This window comes from Pungitius pungitius, chromosome 20 (genome assembly GCF_949316345.1).
Source record: "Pungitius pungitius chromosome 20, fPunPun2.1, whole genome shotgun sequence".
Taxonomy (NCBI): domain Eukaryota; kingdom Metazoa; phylum Chordata; class Actinopteri; order Perciformes; family Gasterosteidae; genus Pungitius; species Pungitius pungitius.
Genome location: NC_084919.1, coordinates 9,593,793 through 9,607,897, shown reverse-complemented (window position 1 = coordinate 9,607,897; position 14,105 = coordinate 9,593,793). Strand labels below are relative to the sequence as shown.

Sequence of the window (14,105 nt, the reverse complement as noted above, 5' to 3'; positions counted from 1 at the left end):
TCAATCAACCCTCAAAACCCAGCACTTTACTGGTTTTAGTAAACAAAAAACAAAAGAGGTTTCACACCCCTGCTCATTTTTTTTTTTTTTAAAAGCTGCTTTTGCACTGGTTAGACTTCCCCCAGCAGGGAAAAAAAAGCACAGCTACAACCTTTTGTGTCCGACAGCTACTCGAACCGCAGTCGGCCCGCCCCGACCCCGAGAAACGGGAACACGGAGCCCGGTAAGAGTCTCCGCTGCCCAAAGAGCACTTCTTAAAACGTTTCACAGAGGAAAAACACAAGAGGTATTCATCTACTGGTAAATTCACAATCCAAAGCTTTGAAAGTGTTAGGGTGGCCAGGAAGGTGGGATAGGCGGAAGACAGATCGGTGGTGGTTAGGGCGACCGGAAGCAAATCCCTCTGGAAAACCTGGCTTTCTTCTTCTTCTTTTTTTTTTTCTCTCATTACCAGAAAAATCAAAGACATCATTAACAACAAATGATACAGTCATCTCACAAGAAACAGCTACAGCAGAAGCTAAGAAGTCTAACCTCCAACACGCCTCGCTTTCTTTTTTTTGACACATGAAATTCAAAAAGACATTTTTTTTTTTCTTCGTCATTTTTGTAATACAAACACACACAACTTCAGTCATCATAAACACTCATCCACACAGTTACAGACAAACTCAATAAAGGGCTCAGACAGTGTTCTTTGAGTTTCTTTCCAAACCTCCTGGTTTTTTCACACACACGCTCCTTGGACTAGCTTAAATTGACATTTGAGATTTCTGATGAGGGGGGGGGGGGGGGGTTGAGGACAAGGGGGAGGGAGGTAATGCAGTGGATTTCTAATGGACAGGGACTTGGGGGTGATTTGGGGATCAATATGACCCCATTGAACACATTATGGGAGCAGCATCATCAGCACATCTGCACACTGCGCTGGATAATTCAGGCACACTTACAAAATGAAAATAAACAAAACAAAGTTAATGCTTCCATCTCCAGTTGCCACTAACAGCAACTACACTGACAACAACATCCACTTCTCTTCATACAAAATGAAATAAAAAAAGGTCTTAAAGAAACTAAACATATATAACAGTGACAAAAGAATGAAAGTGCAGACAACTTGCACAACTGTTGCTCTTTTTTTGTTTTGTTTTTTTCTCCCTCTGTGGGTCTTCACTCTACCAGGAGACAAAAGAGATCTGCAGCAACTGCGTTGCATGCTGGAATACTGAAACATCGTCCCGGACGCCTCCGGTGTCGGTGCTCAGGCCTGGCACAAACTCCTCAGCAGCAGGGCAGGAGTTTGCTCCAGGCAGCCCTCTCTTGGTCAGTTTTGGCACTGCGGGCAACACAAACGGAACTTGTGCAACTTGTGTAGTTTGAGATGATTTTCTTCAACAGTTCCTTTAATTTTTTTCTTGCTTTTCTTTGATCTGATCCTCCTCTCAACACCCATCCAATGAGCACAGTCACAACCAGGGCCCCTCGTGTCTCCTCCACACTTTGAATCCCATGATGCCTTATGTTTTCTTTTTCTTATTTTTTTTCCTTTCCTGAAGTGTCCCCTGATGAGCAACAACGACAAACGTTTTTTTTTTTTTTTTTTTAAAGGCCCAAAGCACTTCATGTCATGTAGCGGGTGATCGCTCTCAGAGCGTATAACAGTTCTGCCTGCATTCGCGCTTCCATAAGAAGCAGATTAACGTGGACCTGCAAGAGAAGAACACACGGTAATTAAACACTGGACAATCAAGCAGCTTATAGAGCTGCTACACATCAGATGGATCAGGATCTTACCTTCTCGGAGTGCTGAAACTGCCTCCAGAAACTCTCATACATTCGTTTGGTGGTCTTCTCAGGACTACACACCATTGTCTTAATATAGATCTTAAAGCTGCGGTCCAGAAGCTGGTTTATCTCCCCGTAATCATAGTCATCATACCTGAAGACAGACATGCAACGTTAGGCAACAATGATGATGTTAGCCCCCTATAGCAGTCACAGTGGGAACACCTCAGCTGCCCAAGTATCCAGCGACTGACCTGATGCCGAACATGCAGTGGATGTAGTTCCAAATAGCCCTGCGCAGCATGCTGGTGTCGACGTCCTTGTGTGTCGCCATGGTGTTGTAGGTCAGGTTGTAGGCCATCTGGAACTTCTCATCCAGCATCTGACCAACATCGGGGTACAGTCTATTGACCAAAGAGAACCCGTGATCCTCCCAGCTGTAATCCTGGGGAAAAGAGATATAAGGAGTTAATAACAATTGCATAGACCATCTTCTTTAGTTTACTGTATTTTCAGAGTGCATTTCATCTTTACCTGCACCCTGAACGTTGGCACATGCTCCCCTCTCCTGGAGAAGTCCTTGTAGCCATAGCTAGGGTCCTCAAAGTGCCGGGAGATGTCTCTGGAGGGGACACACTCCTCGTCTTCCGCCGTGACCACCAGCATGCTTTCAGTCTTCTCCCTCTCAAAGCGAGTTGCCATCTCCTCCTGGCTGGCCTCCTCCTCCTCGTCGCGGCACTCCTGCAGCTGCTTCATGCGCTCCATCAGCACCTCCACCTCGCCGCACATCTCCTATGGAAACGAAGAGCAGGTCTACGGTTAAGAAAAGGCCGCACTCGAGATGTCTAAGTGCAGGCATTACACCCGCTGCCTTGATTTAGCCTGAAGAACCGTGCACGCTCTAGCTCTCTGCACACACGGCACCCATTACCACTCACCTGGTTGCCGAGCGGATCGTCGGGGTGATAAGCATGGCCGTTGCCATTGGCGATGTCACAGACGCAGTACTGACTGAGGGAGGGGGGTCTGAATGTGTGCCCGCCGTTGCAGTGGATCTCGGGCGTGATGCCGCACCCGAAAGTGAACGAGGCGAGGGAGTGGTAGTGTGTGAGGAGAACCACGGCGTGGATTAGCTCGGCGAGGGACCAGCTGTGCTCCTCTGCTTTCAGGAGGCACTGGGAAAAACAAATAAGAAAAACAAAGTGAGTATTGGCAATGTCACTTGGCTTTTAGGAAGTGGGAAAATATTTGTTCACCCTTCCTAACCAATTTATTTTTACTTCCTTCTTCAGCGCCCCGCGCGCCCCCCCCCCCCCCCCCCATCTCTGTCACGATACCTCTACTCATAACCCTTCCAAGTTATACAGCTGCAGTCATATTCTGGGCCTACACCCATGATCTCCGGCGGGTTACGCAAGACCATTCGTGTGTACCCTTCCAGGCCGTGTGCGTCCTCTCACCTCAATGTGTTCCTTGGTTAGAAGCCACGGCCGATGGGCCAGGATTTTGTTGAGTTCTCCGAGCTGCTGCAGCTTCTGCGGGGCGCCATCGAGGCCGTTCAGCCACTTGGGATCCCCCCCGACCTGGAGGAAGTCGTTCACGTGGAGGTTGACCAAGTAGGAACACTGGTGTCTAGCTGCCGCCTGCAGGAGGGTCGAGAACAACCTTTAATGCACATACTGCTTCACTTTGGCGCTTAAATGAGCCGAGAGGTTTGATATCGCCGGGCAGAACGTACCATGATGCCGATGTAGTGCCGGTAGTGCAAAGACAGGGGTCCGTCCATCTGGAGCAGGTAGTGCTGCGTCCGGAGAAAGCTCCCCAGGTACTGCGGGTGGAAGCCCATCACCAGAGAAATGTTGTCGAGACGACCGAGGGCTGCGAATGCATCCTCAAATATCGATTGTGTCCTGGCGTCCACTTTACTGACTTGAAGAATCTTACAGGGGGGAAAAAAATGGAGGAAAGGGTTTTGTTACATAAATGTCAAGTCTGAAGTGAGTTGAAAGGCGCTGTTAAGATATATGCTGTATTTTACCTCTTTTTCAGGGATGAATCTGCTTGGTCCGTTTCCTAAGGGTCTTGGGATCCTTACTCCCAAGTCCTGTGAGACAGAAAGTAGAAAGCGTTCACTTCAAAATAGCACAGGAAAGCACAGAAGACGTAGTTTGTCTGCGGTCATCACGTCTGTCTACGGTCACTGTTGCTCAACCAGTGCGATAAAATCAGAGCTGACACCGATAACCTGTGAGACCTGTCCTGCTCTGCAGAGAAAAATGCACCTAAAAAAGGTTTTCTTCGCTGTGGAAGCGGCATAATACATGAATGCATACAATTAGCAATTAAACTCATGCAATGATTAACGAGAAATCCAAACTTTGCATTCATAACAAAAAGCAAAAAAAAAAAAAAAAAACCATCGCCTGTTCTGTGTCCTGTAACTTTCCGCTGCTTGTCCGGACTTGTCTCCTGGCGGACACCGTCCCGCAGCGCACAACGAAGCGGATGAATGAATGACCATCCACTTGTACATTACCCACAAAACACATCACTTCACCCTCAAAACGCGGCAGGGCCTCATTAACAAACTGAAAAACATGTCACCCGAGAGAATATCTCGACCGATGGCCCCAAACTCTTGACTCCACTCGTCAACAAGCCAGCGGCACAAAAGACTGCACTGCAGCTTGTTTGTTCCGAGGAGGCGTCGCGTTCAAAAAACGGCCCGAATGTGAATACAATGATCTAAAATAGCACGCAGGTAGAAGCTTTAAAAAGCTTGCGAGTATTGAAAGAGTGTTATTCTCCGATGCCTGTTTTTTTTCTTCTTCCTCTATGTCTCCCTCTTACCTTTTTGCTTAGCCGTTCACAATGGGAACATATCTTTAACACGTCTGTCACGGCAAAATAATTATTCTCCACGTTTTCTGCCGGTGCGACTGCGTGCCTCATTGCGGGTCCTCGCTGCACTTTGATTACTTCGAGGGAATAAAAAGATGTTGAAAGCGTCTTCTGAATGGCTCTGTCCTCCTCTCTTTGTTCCTTGAGGCACTGGGGCTAAAGTGCTCGGCTGTCAGCTGTTGCAGCCCTACAGCAGAATACCGTCCTCTCTCGCTCATACATTCGGTAAATAAATCGAGGCTCGTGTGACTGGCGTTTCCGGGCGACCAATCGGATGGCGAAAACAGCCTCTTGGCAGCCAATGGCGGCTGGAGGAGTGCGTGGGGGGCGGAGCTAGCAGAGAGCCAGTGAGAGAGGGCGAAAGAGAGAGAGAGAGACATGCAGAGGGAGAGAGACGGCATTGCAATCAACTCAAGGTGCTTGCTCGCTGGATTTCACCCTGCTTATAACTAATCAATACTTTAATCAATCATGGTTTAGAGTCACTAGCCTGCATGATTACTAGAAACAGTTGTCACTCTGCCAAATGTTGCTGAAAAAAAAAGAAGAAAAAAAAAGAAGAGACATATTTGTGCTATATGCAAGATCCTCCCTGTAATGTGCACTCGGTTAAATGTTGTTGTTTCAGTGAAACGTTTCAGTGTAACAACAACAACAACAACAACCCAAAGCCAGCGCCGCACAGCAGAATGTCCCCACCCATTGGCCGGAGATGGGGTCGACCAGCAGATGAAGAAGGTAGCGAAAGCTCAGCATAGGACGAGTTGGATTGGATGGCTGCAGGACCTGCTGCTGGCCCTTCAGTTGGTGGGTTTGTGCTGCAGCCTATCGGGCCACAGATAATGTGATCCACCTATCAGGCCTCAGCTGTGAGGACTCCTTTACAAGCCAGGAGGAAGCAGAGAGCGACGAGGCAGTTCTTATGCGCTTTGTTTATCCCAGCTCAACAATAACACCTTCATTGCAACGGTGTATAACTGGTTTATCACACCGCGGTGGTTACAAAGTAAATAATTACTCAAAGTGATATGAGGCGAGATTTGCTGAAAACAACAGCGTGTGTGTACTGCTTATTTTACTTCACAGTATAATAGCTCCTTTCATTAATGCAAACAGGTCTGCATGTGGAAATTACTTTTTGTTTTTCACCACACATGCTGGTCAAGTGCCGTTTTCTCTTCGGATTCGTTTTTGCTACAGATTGCAAAATGACATGTTTCCCAACCTCAACCAAAACGTGCAGAGACTCATTCTATAGGAAGGACAACTACACAATGAGTGTGTACATTGTGTGAGATAATGCATTACAGTCACTGCAACAGCTCACTCTGCAAAAGCGTTTAAGGTCTAATTAAAAAAAAAAAAAGAATGTCATGGAGTTAAACTTGGTAACAAGGAGAGAAGAAAAGGCAAGTTCGCCCATGAGCAGTCCGGTCAAGAGCCTGTTTTGACAGCCAGGTGCACGGTTACATAGCACCGTATTCAGCAGGTTCATTGTGTGCATCGAGCCAACACTCCCAGGGCCGCTGGGAGCCCCATGGCTCAGCAAAGCTGCACAAGAGGCTGGTCAGCGTTGGGGCTTACGACACACCGACCCCTTTCACATAAAAGCGCATAGGCGCGGGAGGGGGGTGGTGGTGAAGGGGTTGGAGGGTCCGGCCTCGCGGACAGGGCCAAACACTATTGTCCGAGTGCACGCACTGACTACTCTGTAGGCTTTACTGTACTCACACCAGGGGTATCTGTGTGTGTGAGAGAGAGAGTAGTGATCCGGGGCATATCTTCTTGTCCTTTCATCAAGGCTGTGACTACGCCTTCAGTTCACAGTCTCCGGCCCAGTTGATAAAAGGTTTTGTTGATGATTTTACAGCCGTCATCAATGATCTGTGCGCCTATGTTAACAACGGAAGTGTCTTTTTCCCCCAGCTGTCCAGACGAGTTAGCGGGATTTACACTTTGAATTTAAATCTTTTAACAACACCAAAATGTCTGGTTGTTGTATGTTTGGTTGTCAGAATCAATATTTCACCAGCAAACTCTCAGCCTACTTGATCTCACTAAACGGTTAAAAGAAGCTCTGAATGCTGAAAGTCACTATGGTTTACAAAATGTACAAACAAAAAGGGCTCTACATTAAGCTCCAAAGCCTGAAGCGTTTTCTGTACCTTTGACTTCAATAGATTACGCATGGCTTGTATTTTCAACCTTTGAGACTTCGTGGTGTCTTCTGAATCTGGTTCAGAACATTGTGTGACTTTTTGAAACCACACTGCAGGTGTCTCACAGACGCGTGAAGACCTGCGTCTTTGAGCGTCTCACTTCTTCAATGTGACCTGCTGGTGTTTTCAAACAGCTGATTGCTTAACTTGAACATACGAGACAACACGGTGGCTGAGAGACTCATTAGTTGTTGGGAGAGATAAACCAGTGACCGTTTGGCAACAGGATTGGCTACTAAGCCACTGTGTCACCCTGGATATGTGTGTGTGTGTGTGTGTCTGTGGGGAATAGCGGGGTGAGGGGAAATCATTGAGAAGATTAGTTATGACAGAGGCTCCTGGAAACAGCAGGAACTGATTCAGACTTTCATCCCGTTGGAGGCCATAAACAGAAATTTCCACGAAACCTTCCATAACGTTGATTATAAATACATTATTACCAGTGACTTTCATGGCCATTGTAAGGAGATCCTCATTCATATATTCATATCTTTAACACCATTTTCACCTGAACTGGAGATTCTTCAATTTTGAACTATGTACATTTTCTAAAATAGAAAATCTTCCTTGAACACACTAAACGTTGACTTAATAAGAAATAACCAGCCCCTCCCAGACTCTTTTGTGTACAGTACATTTGACCATTATCCCTTATCTGCTTCATGTGGTAAAAACAGGGCCTGGTGTTCAGAAAACATCGCCCAAGAATGCGTTAATGTGTGAACATGCGAGCCTCAGATTATTCCCCTTACGCGGAGGAGGACGCAAGAGCCGACATTTTAGAAACAGCGTATTCAGCCACATCTCGGTGTGTTGCGATGCAGAAGTGGTTTCGAGCAACAACAAAAAAAACGTTTGTCGTTTTTAGGAATCCATTTCGTCCAGCGTGAAGCCAGGCTGACGTTTGATGAATGAGAAAACTACTGAATGTTTCACAGGCAGAAGCCTTGCGCGGCGTGCTTGTGGGCGTCACACACTTAAACACGGCATCTGTCGGCAAAGCATGAAGTGCGCACCGCAGAAAAAAAGGGAAACCACGTTTAGGTGTAGAACGTTAACGCCGAGGAGTTTAAGGGTATGGGAAGTAAACAGAAATGTTACTTTTACAGCAAAGTTATGTGGATTACTGCATAAAGGGGTATGGAAGTTTATACTACATCTGATACCAACATTTTAAGTAGCGGTTTCATTAGGATCCCACTGTCTACTGTTGAGAATGAGTTCCCTAAACCTTTTATAAGCAAAAAGGTACAGCAGCTACTTTCTATAATGCAATAAAAGCAGTTTCTTTATGGCCGTAGAGACGAATTAACAACAGGCTTAAACCAATAAAGAGGATGATAAAAGCTAATACGATTTAAAACATTAAAAAAAAAAAACACACACACACACAGAAAGGAAGCCAAATCTGCACATGTGTTTCAAAGCTGCAGCCGCTGTGTTTTCTCATGCAGTGAGACGCGAGGGAACCGCAGAAACTGTGGGGATGTTCAACAAGTGGCAGAAGTCCACCAGACCCGTTGAAGGCGAACCTATCAGTGCTCAGAGGAGAGGAAGCAGAGGCCTCTGGCACGGCGACATAAGCCTAGCAACAGGCCTCCACCAATCACAGGGGAGAACAACACTTACAGGAACCAATCTTTGCTCTCTCGCTCGGCCTCTCTGGTTTCTCTGAGAGAGAAAAAAAAAAGAAAAGAAAACAAGATTTTTTTTTCCTTTCTCCGAGGTATGAAGTTCACTGAACAAACTTATCTGGTTTGTTTCATGGGGGGAAATTAAGTTTGCTGATGTTCTTGCTCGGGTTATAGTCGTGTATCCGTTCGAGTTTCTCTGCCAAAAAAGAGGCAAAACAAATGTTTCCACAGCAAACACAAAATCAAAATGACTTAGACCAGAGGCTCACAATAACAACTTTCTTCTGTGAAAAACAACAAAACTTTTTTTTTTAACAAACTCCCTTAAACTGACAGTGGTAAAAGAAGTGACTCAATTCAGTGGAGTAGAGATCTACAAACAGGGGGATGGTTTTTTAACTCTTTGTGCACAAAGAGTGAAAACTGCAGACTAAGAGGGTGTCCCCCACTCCTCAAACAGAGCTCTATGTCGAGCAACTGAGCCTTTAACCCAGCAGACTGCAGGGTTAACCCTTACCTGCCCGACGGGCCACCACCTGCAAACCTCACGACCGACCCGTTTCCATGACTTTGAGAGTGAAGTGAGGACGCCATGTAGTGATGTCATTGTTGTGTTTTCTATTTTTGATTCAAAGTCGGAATCAATGTGGGGAATTAAATGAACCGGTGTTGCCTTTCGGCCCTTTTCTTCTCCTTCCCCTCAACCCCCCCCCCCACCCTCCTCGACCCCCCCAGCCGCCTCTCCTCTGATCTGTGTGTTTTCTGGCAGTCTATCAGAGTGGAGCGGTCTCGCCAAGCGCCGTCTTTCCTGAGAGGAGAGGCGAGCCGCTCCCCCCCCCAGACCGACACGTCCAGGGGCAGCTGAAACCAGCGCTGAGAGGAAGCGGCGTTCCCTGTATTCCACGAAGCGCAGAGGAACTGTGGACCTCAGGGAGCATACGGAAAGAAAGGAAAAAGCCTGCAGAGTATCGTCCACAAAAGAAAACGACGTGCACGATTCCCTAAATAATCGATATGTACATTGGGCTACAATACAGGAGAAAAAGGCGTCGGCCTCCAACCCCTGTGTGTGTGTGTGTGTGTGTGTGTGTGTGTGTGTGTGTGTGTGTGCGTGGGGAAGAGTGAGTTCCCGTGGATGTTATTCTATCAGGGAGGGGGCAGCTGTCACAATACGACGGGCTCCGAGAGAAAAGATCCCATAGAAAACACCAAACCCTACCCGTGCTATCTTTAGTTTGATATGAAAAGGGCAACCGCGAATCAATACATTTTTTTTTTCTAAAAACAGTCCTCTCTTTCTCAATACAATCACACCATTTCTCTGATAACAACCCCAGCGGCCCTTTGACTGCCCCTCTTCATAAAGTTATCCGCGCGGGACACTGCGGGCCGAGGGTTCGAAAGACAAAGCTCAGTCTCGCAAACAAAAAGGTCCCAGATAGTGGAGACAAGCTCTGGGTTGGAGCATATCTCTGCTATTATCCCAAAAACACGGGACCAACACAGCTGACCTTACTGACCAGCGTTGGGACTCCAACAGCCCGAATGAAAACACCCCCCTCAGGTCGGATGCTGCTGTGTGCCTCATCGCATGCACAGCTGTTTTGTTTTTTTTCTTTTCTCTTTTGCTGACTGAGCAAAAAATGAGTCATCTCACTGGGAAGCTGTCCAAAGAGTTGTTGATCGCTCTGTAAGTCTCAGATGGGCGCCGCAAAAAAAGAAATCAACCCTTCACCTGTTGCCGTGAGAATACAGGACGCGAGTGATTCATTCCCAAACGTACCAATGAACAACAAGCCGCGCAACCGGAGCTGGCGGCAGACAGGCGCTCCAGCTGGTAATCAAAGGGGCCCTTTCTGGGTCACCCGCCGCTCAATCAGAGACAACAAAAAGAAGGAGAAGACTTGAGGGACTGCAGAACCAAAACAGAGTTTTATCGTTTCAAACAAGGAAGGGAGGGATCGGGGGGGTCAAAGGAGCAGTTTTCATACAAGACAACAAGAAGCGGAGACTGCCTCCACAGTAGCAATCCAGCGGGAGGTGTGTTGCGCAGACAAAGGCCCCGATGTGATCCGACGGGTCACGTTAGAAAGCATTGCACTCTTTACTCTGTCCTTTTGCGAGAGTCCATTTTAATTATCTCTGTCCGCCATCAAGCCTCTCGATCGGTAACCTTCGCCGCTCCGTATTATGATGGCCTCAGAAGCATTTTGTCCGTGTCCTATTGCTTCATTAATAGGCAATGAGCCCCGGCACTGAATGGAAGAACAAAATAGCCGGCAGAACTGGTGCAACGTCCCAGTGACTTTCCCATTAATGTTTAATCATTTATGAAATGTCGGTTTGATTGCATCTTGCATCAACGTTTTATTCTTGGAAGACATTTAAGACACTGATGTTTTGTCACAAGAGAAATATCCAGAACATATTTTCACAGTTTGGAAAGAGTTCGTGGGTTGCTAATTGCCAATTCTTTTCATCACCTCAGATCATTCAACTCAAGCTTTTAATTTCTTCAGAGTGAGGAGGAGTGTGTTTGGCAAGATACCACTATCTTGATAACAGGTTTGGCTGGAGATGCTGGCGTATTAACTTCCTCAAATCCAATTAAGAGCAGGACAAACCTGCTTATGCCACCGTAGACTGATTAGCATCAAGGACGAGCTTCCAGCAGAGACAGAAAAACACATGCGACCTGTTTGTTTGAGATAAAACTGGGTTAAATATGTAGAGGGGAAGCTGCACGGCCACACGCTAGCCATTGCAGCTCTAATTATAACAAATGTTAACCGTTTAATGCGTTTCTTATTCTTGGTTTTATAAAATCTAACAAAAAACTCTTCAACATGCAGAGCCATGAGGAAACTTGAGCTTGTTTTCCCTCCAAGCTCCACCAGTTTTATTTATTTTTCACTCTCCTTGCTGGACTCTGAATCAACCCTGCCAACAAGAGAGGTCAGCGGGAGAAGTCTGAACAACAGAGCAAGAACCTTCTTATAAACCCAAGTGCACATATTACAGTATGGACTCTCAATCCTAAACGGAGGTCCTACAAGACCGACAGAAAATATACACAGTGAAGCAATCAGAGCCAATTTGTGAAAACACATAAGCAACAGGTAGTGACGTCTCAAACTCTGTAGTACATGCACATGTTTATTGTCAAAGACAACACAGGAAATATGCAGAAAATGCTTAGCGTGGCACGTTATCGTAATGCACATCCACACAGTCTCGTTACGGAAACTGTGCAAGCAGAGTCACTATGCAGTAAATAACTGTAAAATGCTGAAAATATAATAATAATAATAATGAAATCTGAGTGTATCAGCTTCAAAGATCAACGGTTACGTATAAAATACATTCTAAAAAAGGTATTGTACATATGTTTTTATATGCTTACATGCTGCGTTGGCTCTGCAAAAGCTACAGGGTGGGAAAACTAGTTTTGTTCTCACAAAAATGTATTTTCAACAACATAAAATAAAAGAAAACTAGTTTTAATTTGGTTTAACTTGGCCTTTAAAAAAAAACATACTGGTTTGCCTTCTATCTCTTTTGCGTTTGCTTTCTTCACTTTCACAAAAGTCCCCATGGACCTCATAGCCCCGACAGTGGTAGGTGTGTGTGTGTGTGTGTGTGTGTGTGTGTGTGTGTGTGTGTGTGTGTGTGTGTGTGTGTGTGGTCCTGCCACAGGTAGTGTTGGATATATTTGCTCCGTGGTTAATCAATTACAGGCCTGTGGGACCGAGAGAAGAACAGCCAGAACTCTTCTGTATCCTTCCCTTCGTGGACCAACTTTGATGCATCAAATTCGGTGATGCCTTCTGCCCAGTGAAGCATTCACAGCAAATATTACTGTGATGACCAGTAACATGAGTCATTGTTTGAATCATTTGTTGCATTAAAAGTGCAACCAGTTGAAAGGAAGCTGATGTGCAATAAACGGTAGTACATGACTCAAATAGGCGAACATCTTTGATGAAAATAGCTAACCTACGATTAGTTAAGCAGTAACAAAAGTACGCGATTTTAATTAAAACGGAGTCAAACACGCGGTGCTTGTAGCGTCCGAGGACAAAGAGGAAGAAAAAAAGAACGGGGTGTGGCATCATCATGAAGTTTGTACGATGGAGAAAAATGAACATGCCTTACCGCTCATCTCCGACAACACAACGTGTTGTGCTGGAAAGAGGTTGTACAGATGTTGTAAGAGTCCATACGTTCCTATAATACACAATTAAATGTCCGGAATCTGGACCTAAATATAGATGCACGAATTTATGCCATAGCAAACAACACATTCGTAAGTACTTGACACGGCTACAATCATAGACACCGAACGCATGACTTAAGTAAGTCACACCCACCTCATCAGTGATTATGTCACACGTAATGGATGTGGAGGGTCAAAGAGGGCATTCGCGAAACGAATGAAAAGATGGAGCGTGGAAAGAGTGATGAGAGAAGAGTGATAAAAAAAGGTAAGGGGACGGAGGGAGAGGATTATTTGAGCAGCGTGCAGAGAAGCGTCCCTTATCGTGGACGAGCAAACACCCCGCGTCGTCGGGAGTGACATCATAGTCCCTGGGAATCAATAACCAGACACTTCCTGTGCAGCAGGAAAATCGATGACTCCGTGCACTAGATTACCTATCTGTGCCCACTCACCTGAGGAGGCACACACAAACACACGACCAGCGTGCACACACAAACACACAGTAATGGAGAGCACATACATGGGGAGCATTAACAGAAACAGACCCGCTGTCAGTTTTGACCAAGGGGAAGAGTATTTGTGCTGCTTCATTGCAGATTCAGCCCATTAAGGGATTAGTGGCGGCCGCGGCGCGGCTCCCACTGTTGGAGTCTGATGGGGATAATGGCAGTGCCTTATCCCGCTCCTGTCAGGTTTTCCCACACACAACTTCATATCAAAGCAGTATGGCTCAGACAGATCACCCAGTTTTTCTCAGCAGCTTTTGTCGACACCTATTCTCAATCTGCTGTTGGACATCAGTGCTCCACACAAACTTTTAAGAAAACATAACATCGAAAATATGATCGACAATTTTAGTCACATTTTATGTGGAGTAATTAAGATAGCGTTCCGCTAGATAGATGGGTCAGCTTGATACTACAAATGTGACATCTATACGATGCTCCCTTGCAAGAGCATTTTGTTCAGGTTCATCTGGTTCTTTTACAGTTGAATGAATTTGCACATTTACTTGTGACGTTAATGGTTTGGTTGAACGTTGTCTCTAAAACAAATGCAAAGGAAAACAACGTGCACATAAACGCATCGAGTATTTTTCCACATCCGTCTGTTGGCAATATTCAAACATCACTCATACAAACATGCAAGAGCGTATTTTGGGGCCATGTTTGCCAAACACAGTTGCCTTTGATTGCCATGAATTGGTTGCCATTGGCCACCCTTATTGTTGAGCATTAAAAATATTATATTATTATGTAATAAGCACACATTGGCGTGCATTTGGCTCCATTCAAAGAGCTTCCCGTAAAATGTCGTCACCCCTGATAGCGTGTCTATGTGCGTTTG

At 45.8% G+C, this 14,105-nt stretch overlaps 1 protein-coding gene across 2 annotated transcripts in view; it reads right to left on the bottom strand.

The window, feature by feature from the left end:
* Positions 1 to 424: 424 nt before the first annotated feature.
* sesn1 (sestrin 1) overlaps positions 425 to 14,105 on the bottom strand; it is a 38,223-nt gene continuing 24,542 nt past the window's right edge. Inside the window, exons 1-9 of one of the 2 annotated variants that reach the window (XM_037448649.2) lie at positions 4,636 to 4,902; positions 3,824 to 3,889; positions 3,524 to 3,724; positions 3,246 to 3,428; positions 2,724 to 2,960; positions 2,320 to 2,577; positions 2,040 to 2,230; positions 1,795 to 1,939; positions 425 to 1,707 (exon numbers count right to left, since the gene is read on the bottom strand). In XM_037448649.2, the coding sequence (XP_037304546.1) occupies positions 1,621 to 1,707; positions 1,795 to 1,939; positions 2,040 to 2,230; positions 2,320 to 2,577; positions 2,724 to 2,960; positions 3,246 to 3,428; positions 3,524 to 3,724; positions 3,824 to 3,889; positions 4,636 to 4,737 (1,470 nt within the window). In that variant the 5' untranslated portion in view covers positions 4,738 to 4,902 and the 3' untranslated portion in view covers positions 425 to 1,620. Of the gene's footprint in view, positions 1,708 to 1,794; positions 1,940 to 2,039; positions 2,231 to 2,319; positions 2,578 to 2,723; positions 2,961 to 3,245; positions 3,429 to 3,523; positions 3,725 to 3,823; positions 3,890 to 4,635; positions 4,903 to 14,105 lie in introns of those variants that run through there. The other variant, XM_037448648.2, reaches the window with a different exon arrangement.